At 39.0% G+C, this 27,494-nt stretch overlaps 3 protein-coding genes across 11 annotated transcripts in view; 1 reads left to right on the top strand and 2 right to left on the bottom strand.

The window, feature by feature from the left end:
- Window positions 1-1,445: 1,445 nt before the first annotated feature.
- Window positions 1,446-5,464, top strand: dolk (dolichol kinase). 4 transcript variants are annotated; one of them, XM_047372430.1, is made up of 3 exons: window positions 1,446-1,724; window positions 1,794-1,899; window positions 2,297-5,464. In XM_047372430.1, exon 3 carries the CDS (start codon window positions 2,442-2,444, stop codon window positions 4,011-4,013), a length of 1,572 nt encoding a protein of 523 aa, XP_047228386.1. In that variant the 5' UTR covers window positions 1,446-1,724; window positions 1,794-1,899; window positions 2,297-2,441; the 3' UTR covers window positions 4,014-5,464. The 4 variants fall into 4 exon arrangements, with proteins under 4 accessions (XP_047228386.1, XP_047228387.1, XP_047228385.1 ...); XM_047372431.1 differs by having other exon boundaries at window positions 1,776-1,899; XM_047372429.1 differs by lacking the exon at window positions 1,794-1,899.
- Window positions 5,465-6,611: 1,147 nt separating this feature from the next.
- On the bottom strand, window positions 6,612-15,588 carry phyhd1 (phytanoyl-CoA dioxygenase domain containing 1). Of its 3 annotated transcripts, XM_047372432.1 has the most exons (12): window positions 15,427-15,580; window positions 14,130-14,288; window positions 14,019-14,024; window positions 13,179-13,254; window positions 13,043-13,090; window positions 12,915-12,970; window positions 12,768-12,830; window positions 12,659-12,680; window positions 10,978-11,106; window positions 10,787-10,903; window positions 9,434-9,560; window positions 6,612-7,951 (listed from the first exon to the last, which is right to left on the bottom strand). In XM_047372432.1, exons 1-12 carry the CDS (start codon window positions 15,457-15,459, stop codon window positions 7,903-7,905), a joined length of 885 nt encoding a protein of 294 aa, XP_047228388.1. In that variant the 5' UTR covers window positions 15,460-15,580; the 3' UTR covers window positions 6,612-7,902. The 3 variants fall into 3 exon arrangements, with proteins under 3 accessions (XP_047228388.1, XP_047228390.1, XP_047228389.1); XM_047372434.1 differs by lacking the exon at window positions 10,787-10,903 and having other exon boundaries at window positions 15,427-15,588; XM_047372433.1 differs by lacking the exon at window positions 14,019-14,024.
- Window positions 15,589-21,656: 6,068 nt separating this feature from the next.
- Window positions 21,657-27,494, bottom strand: part of lrrc8aa (leucine rich repeat containing 8 VRAC subunit Aa) — a 28,594-nt gene continuing 22,756 nt past the window's right edge. For all 4 annotated transcript variants that reach the window (XM_047372264.1, XM_047372265.1, XM_047372262.1 and 1 more), the window contains one exon: window positions 21,657-26,958. In XM_047372264.1, coding sequence (XP_047228220.1) covers window positions 26,683-26,958 — 276 coding nt within the window. In that variant the 3' untranslated portion in view covers window positions 21,657-26,682. The remainder of the gene's footprint in view (window positions 26,959-27,494) is intronic.

Here is a 27,494-nt window from a genome sequence, read left to right as displayed (position 1 = left end):
ATATGAATGTTAAATTTTCATCATTACATTATGGAAAATAATTAAATTTATCACAATATGCTAATATTTTGAGAAGGACCTGTACTTTTTACGTTCTCACGCAAAAGTTGTTAATCACCTTGAGAAAGGTGTGCATTTTGGAACAGCAGCACAGATGACAAACTGCTCACAAAACACAGAGCACTGATATGGCATTGATATGGTTTATTTGTCATATGCAGGTTAACAATGCGATGAAATGCTTGGGATAAGAAGAACCGTTCAAATCACGATAAAAACAAAAACACTAATGGCGTGCAAAAAAAAAGTTCACATCATGCAGCAGTAATAAGCAAATAAAGTGTCACAAATGTGGTTTTAGAGCAGTATTATTGTCCAGAGTTTAGTAGTTTGACAGCTTGGGGATAATAACTGTCTTTAAATTTGATTGAAGCCGATTTCAAAATAAAACTCAATAAATCTCAAAAACGGGTGTAGTGTTTGTTCCATTTTTGCAGTTATCTGGTTTGGAAACTATCCCACAAAGTATTGCGAGATAACGCAAACACTATTGCGTGAGAACGTAAAAAGTATTGCGTGGGAACGCAAAAGAAAAAAAAAATTCCCCCATATCCCTTCGCGGGCTTCGTAATAAAAATAATTGAATAATGAGAATAGCTTCTTAGCTTTATAGAAGAGCTTTAAACTAAAACAACATTGAATCCTGATTTCCAGTTATTTTGCATCCACATATATTTATAAAATTACATACATATTATAAAGTGCACACATCTTTTTTGCTGAAATCTTTTTTTCCAAGTTTAGATCTATCAAAAAAAAAAAGCCATTCGATCCCTGAAAAACAACAAGATACTAAAGAACGATGTGTTTTAAAATTGTTTTTGAAGACCATTCATATGTTTCTTGAATCTTTTCTGAAAAGAACCTTGTCTGCATTATCAAGCTACGATGTAAAAAACAAATAATTAAGACAGAGAACCCGACACCAGAAAGAGCATGCAGGGACAATACAAAATGTGCAAATCAGGTATAACGTTACTGGAGAAGAGTAATTAAAAATATAAATAAGTAAAAAAAAAAAAAAAAAAAAGCAAAGGTAAAGAAAAGACAACGTCAGGATATAATCTTACATTTTTCAATTATTGTTGGAGTTTTTATCACTTATTATTTTAAAGGCAAACTGTAAAATTATACATTTTTGAATCAATTTCAAAACCGGGAGAATTCTGTTTTACTATCTATTATATTTTGTCAAATATTATAAAGAGCTGAATTCACAGTAATACGCAGTTCTCAGATAAATTGTTAGTTAAATTGAACAAAACGTATGTCTCACCTTTAGTGTAATCTTCGAAGCCGTTTACTGGATAAGGCGATCTGCAAATAATCCCTAAACTGTTTGGAATATATTCAAATTCGAGACTAAAAACCAACCATAATATAAAAACCAACAATAATAATTATTATTATTGGTGCCGCTGTTGTTGGTGGCGTTTTTTTTCCCATTTCATAGCAATCACAAACATTTTTATGAAAAATGATCAAATAAAAATGGTTCATTTCCTTCGTCGTTACAGTACCACGTGACCCGGCTGTCAAACATGGCCCCTTCCTGCAAGCCGTGAGAGGAGCGACAGCTGACAAAGCGAACAGATCTACACAGAAACGACAGCAGCTCCTCTTGTCTGAACGCATGTTCGTCCAGATATAGCTGCATTTATGTGGTGAGTACCCTTGTTTCTCTTCGTCCGCCAGTGTTTTATTTTTCCACAAAGCCTTTTGTCGGTTCTCAGCGGCTAACTCGCCACGATCAGCTGGATTTTACTGTTAGCTTTGTGACGTCTGAGGTTGCAGCATCCTCGCTTTAACTACACCCACCGATCCCGTCTCTGCGAGCATGTAAGACATTTTTTTTTTTTTTTTTGGGGGGGGGGTTGTATTGTTTTTATTTTATTTTTTAAGTATCTGTAAGAGGACAGCGACCATGAGTTAAAACAGACAGTTGATCCGGGTCATCCAGACTTCCACCCCAGCTGGAACAAAGGTTGCAGCTGGTGTGAAAACATCACCCTTGCCTCATGGGTTTCTCACATATGCTCAGGCTGTGAATTTCTCACACTGACCATATTGTGTTTAGTTTTGCAAGAGCTAATGCAAGAAAACGCTAGTAAAACAAGAATAAAAGGCATGTTTAGATCGAAAAAAGTGGTTTTACTGTATTGAATCTAATAACACTAATGATTAACCTTCATGACCTTGAATCTTTTCATTAATTTACTTTTCCTCTTTTATATAGACATCCATAGCATGCGAAACACACCTACCAAGTGATGAAGAGCGACATAAAAAGGAAGTGACAAGCTATTTTGAACTGCTTCAGACCATCTGGTTAGGTCAACCCTGGTCCCCCATCACCCTTTGGGCTCCCCCTCCCTGAAAATATGCAGGTAAACCCAGTTCTTGTGGAGTCCGTAGTCATCCTGGCTGTGGTGCTTTGTGTTCACATGGCAGTGTGGAACCAGCACTCCTGGTGCTGTGTAGCCCTCGTCATTCAGGCATTCTACGTCCAGTACAAATGGGACCGTCTGCTCAAGTCGGGAGCTGCTGTGTTCCAGTTTCGCCTGTCAGCCAACAGCGGCATTGTCCCAGCCTCCATGGTGATGCCTTTGTTGGGCCTGGTGTTGAGAGAAAAGTGCTCTGCTTCAGGAAATGTCTATTTCGAGCGATTCTCCATGGTGATGACCATCACAGGCATGGTGTTGGCACTGTTCCTCTCCCTGATTGCATTGGGTATTACGAGACCCGTTCCAACTAACACCTGCATAATTGCAGGACTGGCCGGCAGCGCAATCCTCTACACAACAAAGCAGACCCTGACGGTGTCCGAGGTCATCGAGGTATTAGAGGTTTTGCTGATCTTTGTTTATCTCTGTTTGATTGTGCTGTACCTGCTGCCACGCTGCTTCACACCCGGAGAAGCCCTCCTCATTGTCGGTGGAATCAGTTTTATCTTGAACCAGCTCATCAAGCGCTCGCTGAACATGGCAGAGGTCAAAGGTGATCCAGTGAACTATTTTCTGCCAGTGGTAGTGGTGGGTTCACTGCTGTTGGGTGTTTTCTTTGCCCTGCTCTTCTGCTTCATGGAGTCTGAGACTTGGGTGTCATCCCTGTTCTTCCATATGATGACAGCCGTTCTGGTTCTGGGTATCCTGATGCCGTGGCTGTCGCTGTTCATCGGCCGGCACCCCATCATGTGGCTTTTGGACTTTCTCACCCTGAATGACAGAAGACTCTGTTTGCTAGGGTATTGGGTGTTTCTGGCAGTTGTAGCAACTTGTGTTGTGCTACATCAGAACTATCAGCGCCAGTCGGGATCCAAGAAGTACCAGGCCTCCACTATTGTCAGGAAGTATTTCCATCTGATCGTAGTGGCCACCTATGTTCCAGGACTGATATATGACAGACAGCTGCTCCACGTGGCATCTGTGGGATGCTTGGCAGTTCTTTTGTTGTTGGAGTATGTGCGGTACTTTCGAATCCTGCCTTTCGGCCAGCTGCTCAGACAGCTTCTCACCTTGTTCCTGGATGAGCGGGACTCTGGTCCTCTCATTCTCACCCATATTTACCTGCTGCTGGGCATGTCTCTACCTATTTGGTTGTTTCCTGGACCCTGTGCTCCTAAGGGGATCCTTACTGGGGCGGGGGGCCTGGTACCTTATGCAGGTGTGCTGTCAGTGGGGGTTGGAGACACCGTGGCATCTGTCTTTGGCAGCACCATGGGGGAGATCCGTTGGCCCGGGACCAAGAAAACCTTGGAGGGGACTGCAACGTCCGTGTTTGCCCAGATTATCGCTGTGGCGATGTTCCTCATCGTCGATGGAAGCATAAATCTGAACTCCACCTACTCATGGATTGTTGGCTCAATCACCCTGGTGGCATTGCTGGAAGCCTACACCTCCCAGATAGACAATCTGCTACTCCCACTCTACCTCTTCATCCTGTTGTTGCTTTAAGTGAACAAATAGCTGAAACAGATGTTTCCTATCTGTCTTTTCTAAGACATTTTTTGTGGGGAAGCCAAATTGTGAATAAAATATCTCAAAGAAAAGTAAGTAACCGAAGGCCTTTAGGATTTAGTGGAATGGGAAACAAAAAAAACTGAGAGAAAAAATCTGCTAGCACTTGAACTTGACAGGAGATAATGATGCATACAATGATGCATAAAGTCAGTCACTCTACACCTCAACGTTGCTATCAGTAGGTCTAGCACAGGTTATAAAGAAATACAAGCCCAGTGTCAGTGGTGGTGTAAGTTTCTGTCCTGATTCTGAAGAACTCAACCACTGACACCTATAACTCTTAAATTATGCAAATAAAGATTAACTTTAGCACAGTGGAAATGCATTACTTAAGTCTCACATGGAATAATATAAATTGTTTTCTTGATTTAGTTTTTGTGCATCCAATACATGTCCTTGCATTGCCTTGGAAAAACCTAATTCAAAGTTTTCCGTCTTTATGAACCTTCTCGTTCTTCGATTGCTACTCTGGACTCCCTGCTGGCGATATTAAGGACCTCACGCTAAAAAAAATGCCTTAAGTGTTTTTTGTCCAACAGGTGATCAGTTATTGTAGAAGTTGTAGATAAAAGCATGGCAGCCCAAATCAACCCTTTTTTTTTATTATTATGAAGGGCTGGCTCTCCTTATGATTCTGCATGACACCAATGTGAACTCCAGTACTGTAATATATATTTATGTGCAGGTTTCCTGAGGTATATTTCTCTCTAAATATTTCATTTGCCCAGTATGTTTGTGGTTTAATTGGACCAATATAGGTAAACTCAAATGTACATTTTCTTGTAAATCTGAGCCTTCAAACCACTGTTATTATTATTTGGAATCTCTATGTATGTTTTGGGTCAAACTAATGAACAAACCTGAGTTTTTATTTAAAATGCTTTATATAAGTATTCTCAAATGTCATGATGTTAGATATTATCATTTATACATAAAGAGGCTTCAGTTTTTTGTTCAATCTTTGATTTTAGTATGTGATGATTGTTTTATATCTATATTTTAAAGTTATGTTTATTAGGATAGTAGTATGCTGTTGGTTTCATTATTCTTTCTTTTTCTAATAATGTACTATTGCATGATGAGCACATCACAGAAGATAACTGTTATGCCTCCCATGTGACTGAATGACTGGACTAAAAATCACAAAAATAGACTCATTTTTATTTTTATTCTCAATTAAAAAAAAAAAAAAAAGGTTTACATGTTGATGTTTTCATCATTTGGTCTTAAAGTTTAATTAGTTGAGCTGAATCTTATAATGAACATGCATGAAAACAATATGTTTTTGCATTTTGTCACATTACAATCACATTCTATGCGATGAACCAACACAAGGCAACAAACATAAATGTGGAGTAGAAGGAAAATAAAAAATGGTTTTTGAAGTTTTTGTTCTTTCAAACAAAACTCTGACAAAATGTTGCATGCAAGTGCATGCAGTGCTTTTTAATCAGATACCTCAAAACAAAATGCAGTGCAACTAATTTCCACTGATACGTAAATAGTCATCTGTGCACAATTTAATCACAGTATGAATCCATCTGTTTTGTGAAGACCCCAGACATTTGTTAGAGAACATTAGTGAACAAGCAGCATCATGAAGACCAAAGAACACAGAAGACAGCTTGGGGATAAAGTTATTGAGAATTTTACAGCAGGATTGGGTTGTTAAACAACGCTGCAAGCTTCAACCAGCTCACAGAACGCAACTGCTTCCTTTCATCTGAAAATGGAAAGACTGATGCAACTGCAAACCTACCAAGACATGGAAATCCATCTAAACTGACAGGCTGGGCAAGGAGATCATTAATCAGAGGACCAGCCAAGAGGGTATGGTAGCTGTGGAGGAGCTACAGAGATCCACACCTCCAGTGGGAGAAGTAGGGGACACAGCAGGTACATGTTAGATCAGATTAAAATCATATTAGACTAAAATATTCTGAAAGATCTGAAAAATGCATTGATCCGGGGACACATATGAAAGTTTAAGGAAACCGACCCCCTGTGGACAGAGTTTCAAACCCCTGGTTTATATCAAAGCTTACTCATGTGTTAGAATTGCCTGATGATCAAAGTTAAAACCTAAATCCGGTTAAGAATCTGGCAAGACTTCAAAATTGGTGATAAAGGTTGGTATCTGTCTAATTTGACATAGCTTAAACCATTTAGCAAAACAGACTATTGGTCTCTAGATGTGCTGTAACTGCAGCAAAAGGCGGTTTTAGTAAAGTCATACATTAGTTAAATTGAATACAAATCCACATGACACTTTCTTTTGTATCATTTTGCTTTCGCTTCATAATTCTGTCTTGGTAAGTGTTGGATTTGTTCAATAAAATCCTTATAAATATACTGAGATTTGTGTTTGTAACGTGACAAAATTTGAAAAAGTTCCAGAGGTTTTAATACTTTTGCGAGGCACATGACAGTTGTTTACAAAATGAAGCTTGCTGACAATATAAATGTAAAGTGGCTCACTAGAAATCCTCCCCCAAAAAATGTATAAGCAAAAAGCATCCATGAGACAGTTAATGAATTGTTAAAAATGTTTATTCCAGTAATTATTAGTCACATTTAAAAAAGTCTTTAACCATTATTTATAGACTACATATTACTGCAGTGGATTTCAACTTCAGGGTCCCAACCCTTAGTGAGTTACCAGAAGGCTATGGAGAAAAGTTTAAGCTTTCAGACATGCTTTTTATTTAAATAATTGGTTTTTGTTTTGTTCCTAAGGGTTTGCCTGAAAATCAGTTTACATCAAACACAAAAAATACCTTCTTCAACACTAGAGCTAACAAAAGGGGTTTGTTCAAAGTGTCTTTTATTAAATTAGGGGTTAGGTTTCTGAGAGAAACTGAAAGACAAAGAGTGACCCATTTAGTGACCATAGGGATGATCATAATCTTTGCATTTTATAAAAAAGGGACATTAAGTTCTTCCTTTAACATGACATCCATTGACCGCTTGAGACAGGCATTAGCGCCCCACAAAGCGGGTAAAGAAAATGGATGAATATTATTGTTAACAATTGTGCCACCTTAAATTTTGAAAAACAATTATTCTTGATGTTGGAGGTTTTTCCCTTACTAAATAAATGTAGTCAAAAGTTTTGGTGTGATTTTGCTGCAATAATATAAATTAGTTAAAACCTTTTATACATCTTTCCCAGCAGTTGAGTTACCTACCCTAATCTAGTTTTAGTTGAGTAGTTTTTACATTTTGGTTTCAGTGCAAACAACACAACTTTTGCAGAGCTGCAGTTAGATTTTTGTTGCAATACTTTTTTGAGTCCTTACAGGTTTGCTCTCTTCAAGTAATCAATTAGTCTTTTCAGACATCACCAAGGAAACATTTTATGGGAAAGAGCGATAGGGGGAATGTGTTTTGACCATTTGACCTCAGTGTATTAAGTGGGAACTCATTAAAAGTATTGCAACAGCACCAGCTGTTCATGTTCAACTAATAGAAGAATTAGCTCCTGACAAGCAACCATGGTGTCCAGTTTTGAAGTGTCTGCATGTGAAAAAATAAAAACCACTTAAAACTGCATTTATTTTAAAAAAGGATGCATGTTTTTAAATCAAGGTTCTTTTAGAACAAGTCACTGGTGCTATTTTAAACCAGCCTGCCAACCTGAGAAGCTGTGACCCAGAAAAGTTGAAAAACCACCATGCTGGTCTGCACATTAACCAAAGACACTAAGTCATAAAACATTGTTTTAAAAAACTTGCTGTAGACATTGTTGAAAGTCCTCTTTGAGTAAAACTGTTCCTACTTGTTGGTCCATCTTTGTAAGCTCAGTCCCAGCTGCCAGAGATGTTCATTTAGTGTAGAGAGGTGGAAACGGCAGCTCCTCGGTGGGCTGCAGCCTTGAAAGACAAAAACAGACGGAAATATGATTGATGGGCTACAATTTGGAGATCACAGGGGACAGAAAAATTCAAATGAAATACTTTTTTCTAAAACAAATTTGGGTGGAATTATAAGATTCAGAACAAGTAGGAAAATAAACACAAAAGACCTCAGACCCCAGTTAGTGTCTTAATGTTTTTAATAATATTCCAGGGTAAACACTGCCTTGCAAAATTATTCACACCAATTTGTCATGCCACAGCTACAAACTTTAATGTATTTTATTGGGACTGTGAAGTGGAAGAAAATTGATACATGGTTTAAAAAAACTATTTAAATGATGTGAATAGTGTGCCTTGTATTTGTATTCAGCCCCATTTAAAAAATCCAGTGCAACAAAGTCAACAAGTCAACTCATACGTAAACAGAGTCAGCCTGGATTTCAGTACAAATACAGCTGTTTGTTGGAGAACACCGGTGAAAAAACAGCCTCATGAAGACCAAGGAACCCAGCAGACAGGTCAGGGATAAAGTCTTGCAGAAGTTAAAAGCAGGTTCAGATTTTTAAACTTAAAATATTTGCCAGAGCACGGTCCAATCCATCATCTATAGATTTATAGAGTGTGACACAATTGCAAATCTATCAAGACATTGTCATCCATTTAAAATCAGATGCCAGGCAAGAGGTGCATCAATCAGAGAAGCCGTCACAAGGCCAGTGATAACTCTGGAGGAGTCGCAGAGATTCATGACTCAGGATGGACTCCAGTCATGGACTTTACTGATCTGGTCTGTATGCAACGGTGGCAAGAAGAAGACCATTCTTGAAAGAATAAGGTACAGGAATCCTCATTTGCAGTTTGTCACAAGTATCCCAGATAACAGCTCCTGGTCAGTTGAGACCAAAATATAACTTTCTGGTGTACATGCAAAATGCAATGTGTGGTGAACACACCATCCTCATAGTGACCCGTTAGAGGTCAGAAAAGACTTAAGGTTTACATTTTAATCAGGATGACTCTAAATGTACAACGTTACAATGATAGTCTTATGTCAGAATGCTCCGTTCAAGCCTAGGGTCTAAATCTATTTGAGAATCTGGGGCAAGAGACCATCCATCCATTCTCACTGTACTGATCTGAACTGGTTTATCAGATTTTAATTTGGAGAAAAAAAATGATAACCCTTTAAGTATATCTGCAAGGCACTGCGTGTTGAAGAAATGAACCTGATATAATCTAAGAAGTTAAATAGTACACAAAAAATGTTAAATATGCAAATACCAAATTATGTTCACATTTCCATGTTTTCTATTAATCGCATGAGCAATCAAGCTAAATATGCAACCGATTTGCTCAAGATTGCATCATAGTCTGGTTCACTGGAAATGAAAAATAAACTTTTGCACAGTAACATTGGTCCTTCATTCCACCGTGTACTGCAACACTTATTAACCAGGAACACATGGAGAATAAATGACAGAAATATACTGTTCTCACCAGTTGTCAGGGCTCCAGCGAGTGTCCAGGGCCTCCATGATGTGGAAGGTGTAGACATGGCGAGAGTCCTCTGAAGTGTTTTCAGCACTTCTGTGCACCACTTCCCCATGAATTAGAACCACACCACCTGATGGAGGAGAAACTTTTATTTAACCATTTTAAAGTATTTGCAGGAGAACCATATAAAGTCGTTTAACTAAATAATCTGAACTGAAACTATCTCTGTAGTTATGCTGCTATAGGCTTAGGCTGCTGGAGGACATAATGACCACTTTCACCTTCTTCGCTACATTTTCACACTACTCTCCAATTTTGCATTATTTGCTGTTATTTCAGCTTTTAACTTTGTTCTCTTTCTTTTCTCTTCCTAGAAGCTACACCTGGCCTGGCTCTGTGTCTACCTGTGACACCTTTCTGGAGAGGGGAATCGTCCGAGCTTCTGCGGGCAACAACTTAATGCTCACCCTCTACTGATGATCCACATGGCCCTGTCTTTTAGTGTTTAACCCTTTCTCTCTCCTAGACATGGAAATTGACTGAGCTTTTACTGTAACTAACTCTATGTGCTCTCTTTCAGACTCTAACCTTGAAAACTGGCTCAGAGTTTATCTGTTCTTTCTTTCTTGGTGAAACGACTAAAGGAGCTACATCCATTAACATTTACTTTTCCTTCCCATAGAAAGTACTCCTGGATCAGTGCTTCTTTGTTCTCTTTGTGTCTCTGCTCTGTTCTCTCTAACCCCCAGTCGGTCGTGGCAGATGGCCGCTCACACTGAGCCTGGTTCTGCTGGAGGTTTCTTCCTGTTAAAAGGGAGTTTTTCCTCTCCACTGTCGCTACATGCATGTTCAGTATGAGGGATTGCTGCAAAGTCAAGGCCAGTGACTGTCCACTGTCTCTACATGCTCATCCAGGAGGAGGGAATGCTGCAAGTCACTGACTGGATGCAATCTGCTGGGTTTCCTTAGATAGAAAAACTTTTTATCCAATTTGAATAAATAACTGAATCTGACTGCACTGTTCAATGATTAGGGTTAATTGGAATGTATGTACCTGACTGTTGTGAAGTGCCTTGAGACGACATGTGTTGTGAATTGGCGCTATATAAATAAAACTCAATTGAATTGAATGAATCCATTTGGGGGATAATAAGTAATAATTTTCTTCTCTCAGACATACAAATGAAAATAGGCCAATCTGTACAGATAAAGTAGGTGGATTAAAAACTTATGTCAGGGACAGGGAGAGAACATTATGCATGTTGATAATTTTAGAAATCAGGCACTTTGTCCTTCTACACATCTTTATTTTATCCAAATACTAATTCCTTATCAAAACTGCTTTGACTTGTTCACCTTTTTTAACAGGTGCAGAAACAAACTTCTCCTCATCATAAGTTCGCTCTCTTCCAATAAAGTCTGTCAGTGGGAAGATGCCTTTTAGGGTGCGCACCATTCGACGGGAAATACCACCTAGGAAAATGAGGTGTTAACATGAGGAATACAGGTAAACTCCAAGTGCATCAAGTGTCCAGTTTTGTACTTACTGTTCTGTGATCCTGGTATGAACCACAGGCAGCCATTGTTAACAGTCGCATCCTCCAGGGCAATCCACAATCCCATAACTCTGCCCAGAGGCTCCGTGTACAGAAACGTGGCGTCCTGGTGTGGCGTCACTATGCAACACACAACAAGCTATTGCAGACTTTAAATGTACAATGTATCATGTCATCAAGTCAGCAAAGAACTCAAAGACGGCAGCTTGAAGCACACAGATGTGGATAAACACAGATAAACCTTTAAATATTAGATTGGCTGAAGTGTTTACAGATCTAGGAAAAAGAGGGTTAGGTGCCCATGCAAATCTCTTGCATGGGCACCTTGCTTGTAGATATTTATTTTAATTGTTAACAGTCCTTGTGCTTCTTCGGTTATTTTTTAAAGAAATTTGGTGAAATGTACTCGAGAAGTGGGATACTCCCTATACAGGTTGACAGTATGACACAGGGCCACACAGGACAGGTGCACACACATACTCATATGCAAGGAAGATTTAGAGTTACAGTCATGTTTTTGGACTGTGTGAGGAAGCAGTAGTACCCTGAGAGAACCCACATACGCACAGGGAGATGATGCAACCTCCTTGCAGAAAGAGCCCAGAACAAGTTTCAACCCAGTTTGTCCTCCTGTAAGGTAGGAGGGCCACCGTGCAGGCCCGGTGGAGGTTTTTTACTAGAGTGATATGGCTCACGGCCCCCCGAGTGGTATAGCTAACTGTATTATAAGTCAGGATGACCGATTTACCGCAGCCTGTTACAGTGAAACACAGTGTCATAATAAGCAAAAGGCACTTAGTTTGGCTGCTTTAAATACACTCAAGAAATATTTACCCAGTTTTATCAAGAAAGGGACACAGTAATCACATTTGGATGCACATTAAATACCTGAGTATGAAAAATGGGATAAAGGCAAAGAAGTGGAATGCTTTTGGTTATTCTCCTTTCATCTATTTTTAAACTTTGCCATTCCAACCTACTAGGTATTAAACTATAAATAAACGTATCAATGTATTCACACATTGTGTAGCATATGCATGCTTTTTTTTTAATGATGTAGCAGTAAAAAAATAGCATCCTTTTGTATGCCACAATGATTTTTTAATTAATGTGAAACCTGAACATTTAGATAAAATAAGCATTACTTTTTTCGGCACTAGAGGCCTTAATTTTTCATTTTTGATAGTAGGCAGACAGTAAAGGTCGCCGGGTCCAGGACTCGAACCCAGAACGGCCGCATTAAGGACTATAGCCTATATATGGTCATGTGCTTAACCCCTACACCACCAGCACCACACCCATGATAATTTTGTTTTTTATTAAACTTCAAATTGGAAATACCAGAGTACCATCTGGACTATAAACCAACATAAAATTGTGTGTATTTTAAATGGAAAGCAGTTTATTTTTCTGACCTGCAAATACAACAGTGACAGATTTTATGAAATGTAATAAAAGAAACAACAATGGAAATGTGAAATCATTAAGTATTCATAATAATTCATTCCTGCATTGTTACTAGTCCAAGTCAGAGATCGTGCTCGGGCACGTCCTGGAGCAAGCATAATAATTTATCTTACAAATTTAAATGATTAGAATGTTTATTTTATTTTCTGGTGACAACGATGCTAATAATTATAAGATTAAAGGGAAGAAATAAAAGTTCCCTTACCTTCGCCACCAATTCCTGGTTGCTGGAAAAGATACAGTTATGGATCATTTTCTTTATGTACTCTTGTGTCGTTCACTCGGTTATGTATTCAGACAGACACAATCTTTACCTTAAAAATGTACATGCTTTGCAGTATCACAGGATTGACCAGACCCAGTTTCTTGGCTATTCCCTGAAAGTGAAATATTTGATTTAAGTGCTGATTGTTGTTTGACCTTTAACACCAATCTCTGATATTTTTCTACAGCTTACTCACCTGAACCTGGGGTGAATGTGTAATGTTCTTATACAAAGGTTCATATGCATGCAGAGCTAAAAGGAGAAAGTTTGTGTCAGTGTGTCAGTGACGGCATTTTTGAACATAAATAAATCGAGATGTCATACCATGTCCGATTTTATTGAGCGACTGCTGCTTTGGTACGACGAATTCCCCTGGAGATCAAGACATGCTGCAGCTCATTTGGCTTTTCATTACTTGTTAAATATTTGACAGGACAGAAAGAGTTTTACAAGAGCTCACCTTTGTCACCAAAAACACCCTTCTCAAAGAAAAAACGGATCTTATCTCCACTTGTGATGAAATAATCTGCATTCCCCTGGCAAAATATTAACACTGGTTAACTAGCGCATCTGGTGACTGTTACACTACTAAGGTGAAAGGTACACTCTCTAAACACACAGGGGGGCATTTGGGGCAAAGTCTGCCTTCCAAAATGTTTTCATGTTAAGTCATATTATAACCATAAATGTTTGTGTATTTATTGGTATTTTGTGCGACAGACCAACACACAGGTGTACTTAGTTGTAAAACTAAAGGAAAAAATATACATGGCTTTTTAAATGTTTTAAAAAACACAAATCTGAAAAGTGTGGCTGGCAAGAATATACATTAGGTTCCTCTACGTCAATACGTTGCAGAACCACCTTTCATTTTTTCAGCTGCAAGTTAGTGGGGTATATTTCTACCATTTTGCACATTTGGAAACTGAAACTGGAAATAGCCCAAACTCAGTGTGAATGCATAGAGTATTTTTTAACAGGTTGTTGTTTTGCTGGAGGGTGATTCTCAGGCCAAGTCTTGAGTCTATTGTTTTTTTTCCCCAGGATTTCCCTATACTCAGCTCCATGCATCTCTGACTAGCTTTCCTATCCCTGCTGATGAAAAGCATCCCTACAGCATCCCTCCATGTGTCACCATGGAAATGATTACATTTCACAATTACCAAAAAATGAGTCTATCACATTACTCCCAATAAAATACATAAAAGGTTATGCTTTTAATAACAGAAACTTTGTGGAGGTTCAGTGGATAGGAACACTTTTGCATGTTACTGTAACTGTGATGGGACTGCAGCCCTACCTGCATCTTTACACAGCGATGTAATGGAAAGCATGTGACAAAAAAAGTCAGGTTAAATGAGTTGTCAAAGCTGCCACAGATGAACCCCGTGCTGTTCTGTTAATAAGTTACCTGTGTTTTCAGCTGCTCGTCATGGTAGGTAGAGAAAGTGGTCCGGCAGTGCTCGGGGACGTCCATCCGGTCCACAATCTCAGCCATTCTCTGCCTCAGCTCATCGCACTCCTGAGAGGTCAGCAGCCCGTCCAAAACCACATATCCATCCTCCTTGTACTAAAAACCGTCAAAAGATGCTGTTACTTAAGTTTGGAGAGGATGTTTTGCAACTGACATTTGTTTTGGGAGTAGAAACGTTTCAAAGAGCACACACTTTGGGTGCTTTTTCAAAGGTGAAGGTTGAAAAACAAGCCCTCAATCAACAGAACATCATCTGTAGGCACAAATGAAATTTCTAATTATTTTCACTTTTCTGTATTTCTCTGCATTTAAGAGATTTTTTCAGGATTCAAAGAGGTATTTGGTAGGGTAGCTAAAAATTATACCCAAGTAAAAGCAGCACCACCTCTGTAAAGTTTCACTCATTCGGTAAAAAAGATACTATAGTAGTGAGTAACTGTTTGAAAACAACATCTGATTTAATTTGTGAAAATGATCGATTTAGACAGACAAAAAAGTTTTGAGCAAAGTCTGGTCATTTAGAGAATAATGTAAAAACAATGAGTAAAAATAAGTAACACCATTATAAGATCACCTATTTAAGAAAGAAGAAACAAACATATACAAATCAAATTTTGGCAGTTTTAACTGCTTTTTACACATACCCCATTGTTTTTTTCTAGATTACAGCATCTTCAGAAAGCAATCTGTAACCTCTTTTGATAAATGAATGATTTTTTCATTCTGCTTTTTATTTAAACATCCTGAGTTTGTTTGAATCATTTCTAGTTGCACTGGTAAAACTGTGCAGAACAAAGCTGATCTGGATATCAAACACTGATGACAGTAACTGCTTTAGAATCAATTCGAAGAAATGTTAACAAATTTCTGTTGAATTATGTAACCAGCTGAGCCATATCTATGATATGTTGTTTTCCCTACTGGTGGAATGCTGTGGCATGTTTTTCTGATTAAAGTTTTTCTGATTGAATGAAAAATCAGCCCATCTGTTGCTTTAAAACTGTCAAACAAAAGGGCGCATTTGGTCACATGCTGCACCCACAAGCGGCCTCTTGTGGGTGCAGCATGTTCACGTAATGATCCAAAACATTTTCACTTTTTTCGCGCAGTATAATCCTGCAGAAGGCATACTTTATTGCACCTTTATTAGCGCATTTCAGAAAAAAGTGTAGTAGCTTCGGGATTTTTTAGAGTATTTTAATCTTGAATTTTTTTTTGTAAAAGCAATCCTCACCTTTTGCACGTCGTGATCTGTCATAAAATCCATACTGATCTACTAAGAAGTGATCCTGTTGAAGGCAGAACCGCGGTGTGTTATCTTTATCATCCGGGTAACCTACAGTTTGAACACGTGAGCTGTCAAAATCAATTTAAACAGTAGTGTAATAGGATTTAGCACTTTTAACTCTTTCGTTGCACCAAAAGACGACCCAAAGCTTGAGCGTGGTGCCGCTGCAGTGTACCAAAATGGCCTCTAGATGTCACTGATGCGACATAAACAAATTCAAGAATAAAACCTATTCTTTATGGTGGTCACTTTAATACAAATACGTTCAGTTTATACAACTATGTGATGATCAGTACTTTTTTTTTCTAAGCAAGGCAAGGCGAGTTTATTTATATAGCACATTTCAGTAGCAAGACAATTCAAAGTGCTTCACATGAAGGAAAAAATAAAAATAAAAAACATAATAGGCAAAGTACATTACAGTGACATAAAGGTAATTAGAAAATAAAGAGAATAGAATGATGGATAAGAAAATGAAAAGAAAGTTGGACTGATAACTAATTATGTTTAGATGGCACAGTCAAAGGCCACTCTAAACAAATAAGTTTTAATCTTGATTTAAAGCAACTTAGGGTTTCGGCGCTTTTACAGTTTTCTGGCAGTTTATTCCAGATTAGTGGAGCATAAGAGCTAAAAGCTGCTTCTCCATGTTTGGTTCTGGTTCTGTGTGTGTGCAGAGTAGATTTGAGCGATATGACCTGAGAGGTCTGGGTGGTTGATACACTGACAAGTCTGTAATGTATTTTGGTGCTAAGCCATTCAGTGATTTATAGACTAACAAAAGTATTTTAAAGTCTATTCTCTGAGCTACAGGGAGCCAGTGTAAGGACTTTAGAACCGGGGTGATGTGCTCAACTTTCTTAGTTCTAGTGAGGACGCGGGCAGCAGCGTTCTGGATCAACTGCAGCTCTCTGATCGACTTTTTAGGCAGACCTGTGAAGACACCGTTGCAGTAATCAATTCTACTAAAGATGAACGCATGAATTAGTTTTTCAAGGTCCTGCTGAGACATTAGTCCTTTAATCCTGGAGATGTTTTTTAGGTGATAGAAGACCCACCTTGTTACTGTCTTTATGTGCCTCTGAAGGTTCAGGTCTGAGTCCATCACTACACCCAGATTTTGAACATGATTGGTGGTTTCTATCTGTATTAACTGAAGCTGTGTGCTAACTTTTAAACGCTCTTTGTTTGGTCCAAAGATTATAACTTCAGTTTTGTTTTGATTCAGCTGAAGAAAATTTAGGCCCATCCATGCATTGATTTCTTCTAAGCATTTACCCAGCGCTTGAATGGGTTCATAGTCACCTGGTGACATCGTAACCTATAGCTGTGTGTCGTCTGCATAGTTATGATAACTTACGTTGTTGTTTATTAAAATCTGAGTTAGGGGGAGCATGTAGATATTGAATAGGAGGGGCCCTAAGATGGATCCTTGGGGAACGCCACATGTGATTTTTGTGGTCTCTGATGTAAAGTTACCTACTGACACAAAAAAGTCCCTGTCCTTCAAGTAGGATTTAAACCAGTTGAGTTCTGTATCAGAAAGGCTGATCCAGTTTTCCAGGCGCTCTAATCAAGTGGAGTGATCAACGGTGTCGAATGTTGCACTAAGGTCCAATAATACCAGCACTGTGGTTCTTCCACAGTCTGCATTTATACGGATGTCATTGAACACCTTGACAAGAGCAGTTTCTGTACTGTGGTGAGCAGGAAGCCTGACTGGAAGACATCGAAGCGGTTGGTCGTTGTTAGGAAGTTGTTTAACTGTTGAAACACAACTTTTTCAATAATCTTACTGATGAAGGGGAGGTTTGAGATAGGCCTGTAGTTCTGTAGTAGCAGCTTGTCCAAGTTGCTCTTTTTCAATAGAGGTTTGATAATTGCTGTTTTCAGGACCATGGGGGAAAACACCTGACAAACGGGACGTGTTTATTATTTCTGTTGAATCAGATGTTATTACAGGCAAAGCTTTCTTAAGGAAAGCTGTGGGTAAAACATCGAGACAGCAGGAAGAAGAGCTTAGTTGCTGTACGATTTCTTCTAAGATTTTGTAGTTTATTTGGTGAAATTGTGAAATTTTGTCAAAGTCAGTTCTAGTTGGAGACAACATTGGTACTGGAGTTGATGTGGATGTGCTGACTGCCTCTCTGATCTTTTGGGTTTTTTCAGTAAAGAATTTAGCAAATTCATTGCAGGTCCTGGTAGAGTGGAGTTCAGATGCTACAGTTACTGGAGGGTTTGTTAACCTGTTGACCGTGGCAAATAATGTACGAGCATTGTTCATGTTTTTGCTGATGATCTCAGAAAAGAAAGATTCCCTTGCATTTTTCAGTTGTAGGTTATATCTATATAGTCTCTCTTTATAGATCATATAGTGAACCTGGAGTCCAGTCTTTCACCACCTGCGTTCAGCTTTTCGACACTCCTGTTTTTCACTTCTAACTGGTGGAGCACTTCTCCATGAAGACATTTTCTTCCCAGAAACGACTTTCACTTTAATTGGAGCAATTGAATCAATGATGTCCTAGGTTCTAGGTTCAGTTCAATTCTGAAAATAAAGTTGAAAAATAATAAGCCTATTAAAAATGATAAATGGTAATAGATAATCAATTAAAATAAACTTTATTATTCTTAAATGGACAAAAAATGGTGTAACTATAATTATCTATTTTATATTACAGGTGGTGGTAGCTGTGGATAGGAAAGATCTCCTGTAGTGGTCTGTGTTGCAGCATATCTGAGGAAGCCTCTGTCTGAAGTCACTCTGCTGCTGAAATATTGTCTTGTAAAGAGGTTGCTTAGTGTTGTCTATTGCAAAATCTTCTCCTAAGGGTAGAACAGTCCTCAAAGCAGCACAAACCTTCTTTATCTGCTTGCCCAGCTTTTTTAGCTCATTGACTCAGATGCTGCTAAGAACAGATGAGAATAACTCACTTATAATGTACCATATCTCCAGCTGCAAGCTGCTAGCTTTTGTGGCACTATTTGGGAATGAGCATAAATATGTATTGATAAAAATATTTAATGACCAACTTATGTAATTTTGTATTTTTAGGGTTAGTTCAAGTATATTATCTGTAGTTTTACTTATCCTAATCTTATAAGCTTTAAATGTCCTTTTTTTAACTGACTGTTGCAAGCCCTGATTTTAGTGAGTTTATATTGGTATGGTGTCTAGTTTCTTGTTGGCAAACATCAGCAGCTTTTTTATGAAATGTTTATTTGTCCTATTGCTGAACCTAGACTTGCTATAGAGGGTTGCCACACAAATGTTCCTCATTACTGTAAGACCAGGAATCAGCATTTCTTTGTAAAATTACAAAGAAATGTGGGAGTAATACACAAAATACAGGTCCTTCTCAAAATATTAGCATATTGTGATAAAGTTAATTATGTTCCATAATGTCATGATGAAAATTTAACATTCATATATTTTAGATTCATTGCACACTAACTGAAATATTTCAGGTCTTTTATTGTCTTAATACGGATGATTTTGGCATACAGCTCATGAAAACCCCAAATTCCTATCTCACAAAATTAGCATATTTCATCCGACCAATAAAAGAAAAGTGTTTTTAATACAAAAAACGTCAACCTTCAAATAATCATGTACAGTTATGCACTCAATACTTGGTCGGGAATCCTTTTGCAGAAATGACTGCTTCAATGCGGCGTGGCATGGAGGCAATCAGCCTGTGGCACTGCTGAGGTCTTATGGAGGCCCAGGATGCTTCGATAGCGGCCTTTAGCTCATCCAGAGTGTTGGGTCTTGAGTCTCTCAACGTTCTCTTCACAATATCCCACAGATTCTCTATGGGGTTCAGGTCAGGAGAGTTGGCAGGCCAATTGAGCACAGTGATACCATGGTCGGTAAACCATTTACCAGTGGTTTTGGCACTGTGAGCAGGTGCCAGGTCGTGCTGAAAAATGAAATCTTCATCTCCATAAAGCTTTTCAGCAGATGGAAGCATGAAGTGCTCCAAAATCTCCTGATAGCTAGCTGCATTGACCCTGCCCTTGATAAAACACAGTGGACCAACACCAGCAGCTGACACGGCTCCCCAGACCATCACTGACTGTGGGTACTTGACACTGGACTTCTGGCATTTTGGCATTTCCTTCTCCCCAGTCTTCCTCCAGACTCTGGCACCTTGATTTCCGAATGACTTGCAGAATTTGCTTTCATCCGAAAAAAGTACTTTGGACCACTGAGCAACAGTCCAGTGCTGCTTCTCTGTAGCCCAGGTCAGGCGCTTCTGCCGTTGTTTCTGGTTCAAAAGTGGCTTGACCTGGGGAATGCGGCACCTGTAGCCCATTTCCTGCACACGCCTGTGCACGGTGGCTCTGGATGTTTCTACTCCAGACTCAGTCCACTGCTTCCGCAGGTCCCCCAAGGTCTGGAATCGGCCCTTCTCCACAATCTTCCTCAGGGTCCGGTCACCTCTTCTCCTGCAGCATTTTCTGCCACACTTTTTCATTCCCACAGACTTCCCACTGAGGTGCCTTGATACAGCACTCTGGGAACAGCCTATTCGTTCAAAAATTTCTTTCTGTGTCTTACCCTCTTGCTTGAGGGTGTCAATAGTGGTCCTCTGGACAGCAGTCAGGTCGGCAGTCTTACCCATGATTGGGGTTTTGAGTGATGAACCAGGCTGGGAGTTTTAAAGGCCTCAGGAATCTTTTGCAGGTGTTTAGAGTTAACTCGTTGATTCAGATGATTAGGTTCATAGCTCGTTTAGAGACCCTTTTAATGATATGCTAATTTTGTGAGATAGGAATTTTGGGTTTTCATGAGCTGTATGCCAAAATCATCCGTATTAAGACAATAAAAGACCTGAAATATTTCAGTTAGTGTGCAATGAATCTAAAATATATGAATGTTAAATTTTCATCATGACATTATGGAAAATAATGAACTTTATCACAATATGCTAATATTTTGAGAAGGACCTGTAATGTATGACTCACAGGACACAAAAAGCCACTTTGGTTTATGTATCATGATTATTTTTGGAACATTTATTTTATGTCTCTTTAGTAGCAGTCTAATGTAACAGCTTGATGAAGAAGGGCAAAATGGTACAAGAAAATAGATACAAAACTTAAACCTGTGCAAATCCACAGTTAAAAAGATGGTATTTATTGCTTTAACAACCGGAACTGTAATAAAAAGGTTCAAACACAGACAGAAATGTTTTTTGCAACCCAACAGAGTAAGAAAAGATGGTAAGGATATTAAAAAAGGATCCAAAACTTACTTTTGGAGAAAGCAAGCAATCAGCCTTGTCTGTCCTACAAACGTAAATGTGTCAGATGGAGTTTGATAGGCTCTAAAAGGATTTAAACTGATGCTGTGTGCTTTGAGACCAAGACTGAGTATACTGGCAGTAAACATTACAGGCAGGTGTGGAGGGAAACAAAGGATTCATATATGGAAGAGCACCTCATGCCCACTGTTAAGTATGGACGGGGATCAATGATGCTGTGGGCCTGTTACATATCGGTCGTGTTGGAATGGATGGCATCATGGACCTTTTACAAATCAGAACATTTTACATAAAAATCTGGTGGACTGTCAGAAAATGTGTCATCCACCACGATCCTCCAAGTTCCCAGACCTAAATCCAACAAAACAAACCTGTAGAGAGACCAGAATCATTAGAGAGGAGAACAGAGAGGCGCTCTGTTTGCTACAACTTACTGAAATCTATTAGAATAATTGCTTCCTGCAACATCCCTGCAACACCAGGGCTTTTACCAAATTCTTATCTGTGAAATTATGCTGCTGCAATAAATACAAATTATGTTTTCTCATCTCCTCACCAGGAATAGCTATCATTTTGGAAGGTGCTTTATGTGAGAACTGTATTTACCCCGGACCATATATGCCTCAATGTGACTGACAGAATGGGAAAGAAGTATTTTTCTGTTGAATTAAATGATATCAAGCTGTAACTACAGCGTTCCCCCTTCTTTTGAAGCCATCCCATCACCTTATTAAAGAACAAGGACAAGCTATTTGTTTTAGTCTTCAGAATTTAATGTTGGAACCTTGGATGCACCCCTAACCCATCATCCGTATTGGATGTGTAAGAATAATTTCTCAGCAGATAACTTCTCTTTGAAACGGGAACCAGCCCAGATGACAAATGAACACAGTCGAGTGCAGGAAATAGTGTCAACTGTTCATTTTATTATCATGTGTACAAAAGTAGGATCTGAACCTCGCCATTACAGACGCCTAAAAAGCCAGTGTTTCATTCACTTGTCAAAAACTGTCACTGTAAAGGCGTCGTCACGTAAGATCCAGACAGAACTCTGTCCATTCAGCTCGGAGTTTATATTCAAAGAGGCGGTTTCTAAGGGTTAGTTATGTTGTTTTTAGTATGGCTATACAGCACATCAGTTTGGATTTAACAAATGCTTTAATAAGAAGTCACATGAAGAAAAACAAAAACCGACAGTTTTTCTATGTCCCTGACATTCAGGCATCAGAATACACAGATAAACTCACTGCAGTCAGTAAATACAATCAGGTATTTAAAAGATACACAAATAGCCGGAGATTAAATGAAATGGCAGTTCAGCACTAAAAAAACAAAACATTTTCTTAATAATAAGTTAATACTGGAATTATGAGGAATGAAAATGAAAATGTGACCTCTTCAAAAATGTATTTTAGGTATTGAGAGATGTCAACACAGAAGGCAGAGATCACCTTCCGCTTCCAGTTAAGACTGTCGTGAGCTGATTCTGGTTCGGTTCAGCCATGTCAGAATATCTGTCTAAGAAAAAGATTTTAAAAATGCAGACAGTCTGCTGTAACGGTAATGTGGATCTAAACCTGTCAAGTAAACACTCACTCGCCATGCTGTTTCACCCAAACAAAATTACTTACGCATACAGAACAGTCACACAGGGCACCATTTCTGAGATTTTACACAAAAAAAGGCAGACGTTATATTAACAATTTTAGCACATTTGCACAGATCAACAACAAATCTGTTACATGACTTAAATAACTGTTTAAATAGGAACTGGAAGCCCATACAAATTAAACATAAGTGCTTGAGTTTTCTTGTAACCAAGTAGTGAGTCACCAAAACTTCCCATTTCTGGCTTTCCACAAGCATCTGATTGACCTTAACTCAGACCTTCCCCTGATTCCCAAACGCTGACACAAGGGGAAAAAGAGCACGCTGCGAGTAAAATGCATGACTCAGAGATGAAATGATGGCTGAGCATAGCTCTAGAGGTCAGAGGAACAAAAACATGCACCAATATCAATATACAGACATGTTGATTAGATCAAATCTTGATCGTCTGCAAGTGATGTCCTGGCAAGGTTTTCTATTTCGTAGCACTGAAGAGTATTTCTGACTAAATATTCTTGACAGAGCAAGAAATTTAGATTAGACATTGTGGGACAACTTGATACATAATAGCAGCACATTAAAATCAAAACCATTGGTGACAAAGAATGCTGCAATTACATTTTAATTTGACACTCTGCAGAAGGCTGCAGGAGCGGGGACTGCACTGCAGTACCTTAACAATCGCTTAAAATATCAGATTTACTCTGGAGTGACATCAGACATCTCCAACAGCCTCTCCCTGTACCTAGTCAGCTACAGCACAACTGTCTAAACAGGTCTATGTGCTCTAGAATAAATTCCTACTTCATGTATTTCAATGGTTTCACCAAAAAGGCCCTCCATCTTTACCTGCAATATACAATGCTTTGCAAAAACACAAATGCCTCTTGAACCTTTTCACACTCTGTCACGTTGCAACCACAAACTTCAGTGTATTCCATCGTAATTTGTCACAAATCTGACCTTAAAGGAAGACTGGCCATTGTTGAAAGAAAGGAAATAGAAGTCCCTTATGCACACAACCCATGTAAGAGACACTGCAAACATGCAGAAGAAGAAGAACCCACTAAAATGTTCGGTCTTATTGTTCTGGGGGTTTAAAGGAATTTTGCCAAAGTCAGCTATAGATTGACCTGAATTTTCTTTAACTGTAAAGAGCATGGAGTACCGCTTCCCCCACATGCTGCTGGGCACTGCCAATCAGCTGGCTGAAAGGAGGCAGCAACTGTTTTGATGCACAAACAGTCATGGTGTGGAAACTAAAGGAGCTCCACCAATGCCTCTTAATAAGGTCATGTTTTAAGGGGCATGCCTGTAAAGCAGCAGACTGCAGACTAGCTACCCGATTTGATAATCTGACTGATTAAATAGCTAATAAAGGGTTGTAACACAAGAAAATAACAAATATGTTACAGATAACAATCACATATCTTTGCAATATCTTTATCATTCTGTAGCAAAAGGAATATGTTTCTTTTCTGTTTTAAGTAAAAGAAATGAGGTCATGTGAGATAATTTTGTTTCACTCAAGGTTATCCTGGGAAAGTCTCATATCAGTCCATGCCTATTTCAAACTATACCTTTAAAAAGGCACAAATAAAAAGAAAACAGATGTAAATTATAAAAAAACGTTAAATATCTGAGCTACATGTTATGAGGCACAAGATTAAAAGCCCCTGACGATGTTTGTGATTACTAACAGGATATAGCCGGTAAAAAAGGAAGGCTACATTAGCAATAAGAGATATTTGGCAGGAGAAGACATAAGACATTTGCTCCACACGATGCTATTAATTCCCAAGCCTAAACAGGAAAAGCATTTCAAGCAGACAAAGCATGCTGCACTAATTTGGAGCATGGATGGTGGATACTGCTCGCTCTACAATCTTGGTCGACAAAAAAACGCTTCCCTTGTCCAATCCGATCAAAACCAGTTCCCTTCACTTTACAATTTCCTGTAATCCTCAACGGCTTCAAGAATGAATGAGCACATTAGTGACAAATGTCCACTGGGGTTCAATGGAGCAACCAGAGCACTATACAGTGAAAGTCTGCTTGGAAAAAGAACTGCAGACAACTCCTCTCTCCTTCACACTTGTTCACATCTTCAGTTCTTCTAAAAATACATTTCTAAGATCTCTTGATTTAAAATGTAACCCTTGGTGTTAATCAACTTGCTTAATGGTTTGCATGATTAGCACACATTGGCAGGAAAATGTATTTGCCCCCTTAGAGATCTCTTCTCTTTTTGTGTTTCAGGCCACACTTTAATGTTTCAGATCATTTAACATATTTGTTCATAAGACAAAGATAACCTAAGCAAATACAGAACACAGTTTTCAAATGATGATTTTATTTATTAAGGGAAAAAAATCTCTATCCAAACCCTGGTTCTGTTGAAAAATTGCCCATCCTCTTACTGAATTATGGATACTGCGGTGTTTCAGATATAGTGCTTGGTTCTTTTATAACCTTCATGATGGGATGTTAGAGCCCTCCTAAGGTCATTCTGGTATGCCGGCCAATCCTTGGAAGGTTCTGCACTGTTCTACGTTTTCTCCATTAGTGGATGATGGCTCTCATTGTGGTTGGCTGGAGTCCTAAAGCTTCTGAAAAAGCTTCTGAGCCCATGAGTTTGTTTCTTTTTACCTCCGCCAAGGAGGTTATGTTTTAGCGTTTTTCTGTCGGTTTACAAAATATCTCCAAATATTATGAACGGATTTGGATGAAATTTTCAGACAAGGTGCGTATTGAGACAAGGAACCAAAAATTAGATTTTGATGGTGATTTGGAGAACCATCTGGATCCAGCTTTTTATCATTGTCAGACCATGATGCGACAACTCAGAATTCCCACGAGGCCTGCGATCTATGTGTGCCCTTTTGGTTAGTTCTTGAATTTCTTTAGAACGGCGCATCATGTATTGCATTTTGACATCTTTTAGCCCATTTCAAGTTGGGCTTTATTTAAATGATTTCATTTTTAAATAGGACAGACAGTAATTACGCCTGTGCTTGGCGAGTGAAACTGAACTAAGAAAATGGCCTTATCACAGCGAATTTGATTTCTACATAGGGCCACACTGGTTTGGACAGCAGTGGGAAAGTAATAAATCCCCTTTTGAAAACAGCCTTTCATTTTGTTTATGTTTGTCTAATATTAAAGATATGTTTGATGATCTCAAACATTTAATTGTGACAAAAAAGCAAACCCAGAAGAAATCTGTAGGAGCATTAAATACTTTTTTATGACATCATGTTTTTATCTGACAAACAAGCAGAACTGTTGGAAGGACATGGTTGATTCAACATCTGGCTAAATCTATAGTTACATTTTTGTAATTTTATTCAAAATATGCTCTGAAATGAACCAAGCTCACTTAAGTTATCTGACTATGTGTTTATGTTCCAGACGTTCACAGGAAGTGTTCAGTCTGCGGCTGCCATGTGTCTCTGAATCCAACCCACCAGCATCCTTTCCTCTCTTACGTTACATCGTAATAATACTTTACCTCCCCCAACGATGTCAAACATCAACAAAACGTTTATGATATTTGATTCTAAGTCATGTTATTTCTTTGTTGCATGCCTAAGCAAAGATGGTGTTTGGCGGCGTAAAAACGGAGCCAGAGGCGAGTAGCGGAGCTGGTACCACAGCGTTCTGTGCAGGTTACAGCTTGCCACGAGCTGATGCTTGAATTTACAACTGCAGGGTATGTTTAGTCATAGAATGTGTTCCCATTTTTTTCAGCCACTTCTTTGCAATCTTTTCCACTGGTTCTCTTTACCTGTGTCATGATTTGTTTGTGGTCAGAGTTGTTTTGTTCCCCTAAAAAGATGCTTCCAAGCACTCTGAGAATAAAGAGCCTGAAGGACAAAAAAGAAACCAAACAGGCCAAACTTGTCCAGAGTCCAGAGGAGGGATGGGCAAATTCAGCTTTAAACATGTTTTATTTGTGAAAGAATCCTGTACTCCGTAAAATAATTCATAAGGAGCACATTTACCTCACTGGCAGAGCAGAGTCGTGCAAAGTTGTCCAATGAACGGGTTTTCCTTCAGACTGATCCTACTGTTGGCATGCATATTTAACAGCAACTTCCAGCATCTCTCAAGCTTTGTAATCAGGAAAAGCTTCCTAATCAATCAAATGTGTAGATTTTCCACATTCTTACTTTTATCGTCCTGCCTGCTTCTGAAGCAGACAAGCAGTCAGTTTCTTTGCCTTCTCGGTCAACACAGCTGCATCTCTCTTTACGGCTGTCCAGGCTTCAACAAGCCTCTGATACATCTTGCTTTAATCCCTGTGAGCATTTTTTTTTTTTGCTCAAACTTGCTCCTTATCAGCTCTCCACAGGTGCTCCTTGACTTCCGTTGGCAGCGTGTTGAACAGGTCTTCCTCCACAACCAGGCCACTCTTCTTCAGCAGCCGGCACTCGCCAAGCTCCACGGGGAGGCACTCAAGACGGTTCCCCCTCAGCTCCAGCTGGGTCAGCCCGGTGAGTTCCCCGAAGCGCGACGGCAGCGTCTGCAAGCAGTTGTTTCCCAGATTCAGGGTGCGGAGCTTCTTGCACTGGAACAGCTCAGGGGGCAAAGTCTCAATCTGAAAGAGAAATTAAAAAAGCAGTTTTAAGGGGGGTAACCAGGAGGCCTTGTTTTAAATTGTTCATATTTTATTGTGCTACAGCCACAAACTACAATGTTTTTAATTGGGATTTTATGTGATAAACACCAACACAAAGTTACAGCATAAGTGTGAGTTGGAAGGAAAATGATACATGCTTTTAAAATTGTTTTGTAAATAAAAATGGGTCATGTGTCATGCATTTTTATTCAGATTAGTTTTTTGGGTTATGTCTCCACCAACATTGCACATCTTGACTGAAATTTGCTCATCCTTCTTTGCTGGAATGGAGAGTGTCAATTTTTGTGTATTTTCCCAGATTATCAACTGGATTTAGGTCTGGACTTTGACTGGACCATTCTGACGTGCCTCGATGTAAACCATTTCATTGTAGCTCTGGCTGTATGTTTATGGTGATTGTCCTAAGACGTCAATCCCAGCCTCCAGTCTTTTAAAGGCTCTAACAGGTTTCCTTCCAGGATTGATCTGTATTTTGCCCCATCCATCTTTCCATG

This window comes from Girardinichthys multiradiatus, chromosome 8 (assembly GCF_021462225.1).
Source record: "Girardinichthys multiradiatus isolate DD_20200921_A chromosome 8, DD_fGirMul_XY1, whole genome shotgun sequence".
Taxonomy (NCBI): Eukaryota; Metazoa; Chordata; class Actinopteri; order Cyprinodontiformes; family Goodeidae; genus Girardinichthys; species Girardinichthys multiradiatus.
The sequence above is the reverse complement of the archived record's forward strand: the minus strand, read 5'-3'. Positions and strand labels throughout refer to the sequence as shown.

What these genes read in the sequence shown, in the direction of transcription:
- dolk (XM_047372429.1), top strand. Translation starts at nt 2,442, where the DNA reads ATGCAGGTAAACCCAGTTCTTGTGGAGTCCGTAGTCATCCTGGCTGTG.
- phyhd1 (XM_047372432.1), bottom strand. Translation starts at nt 15,459, where the DNA reads ATGGATTTTATGACAGATCACGACGTGCAAAAG. An exon ending in TTCTGCACCTGTTAAAAAAG is followed by an intron (nt 9,561 to 10,786) that starts GTGAACAAGTCA and finishes CTCCTCCATCAG; the next exon opens with GTGGTGTGGTTCTAATTCAT. An exon ending in CGCTGGAGCCCTGACAACTG is followed by an intron (nt 7,952 to 9,433) that starts GTGAGAACAGTA and finishes TTGTCTTTCAAG; the next exon opens with GCTGCAGCCCACCGAGGAGC.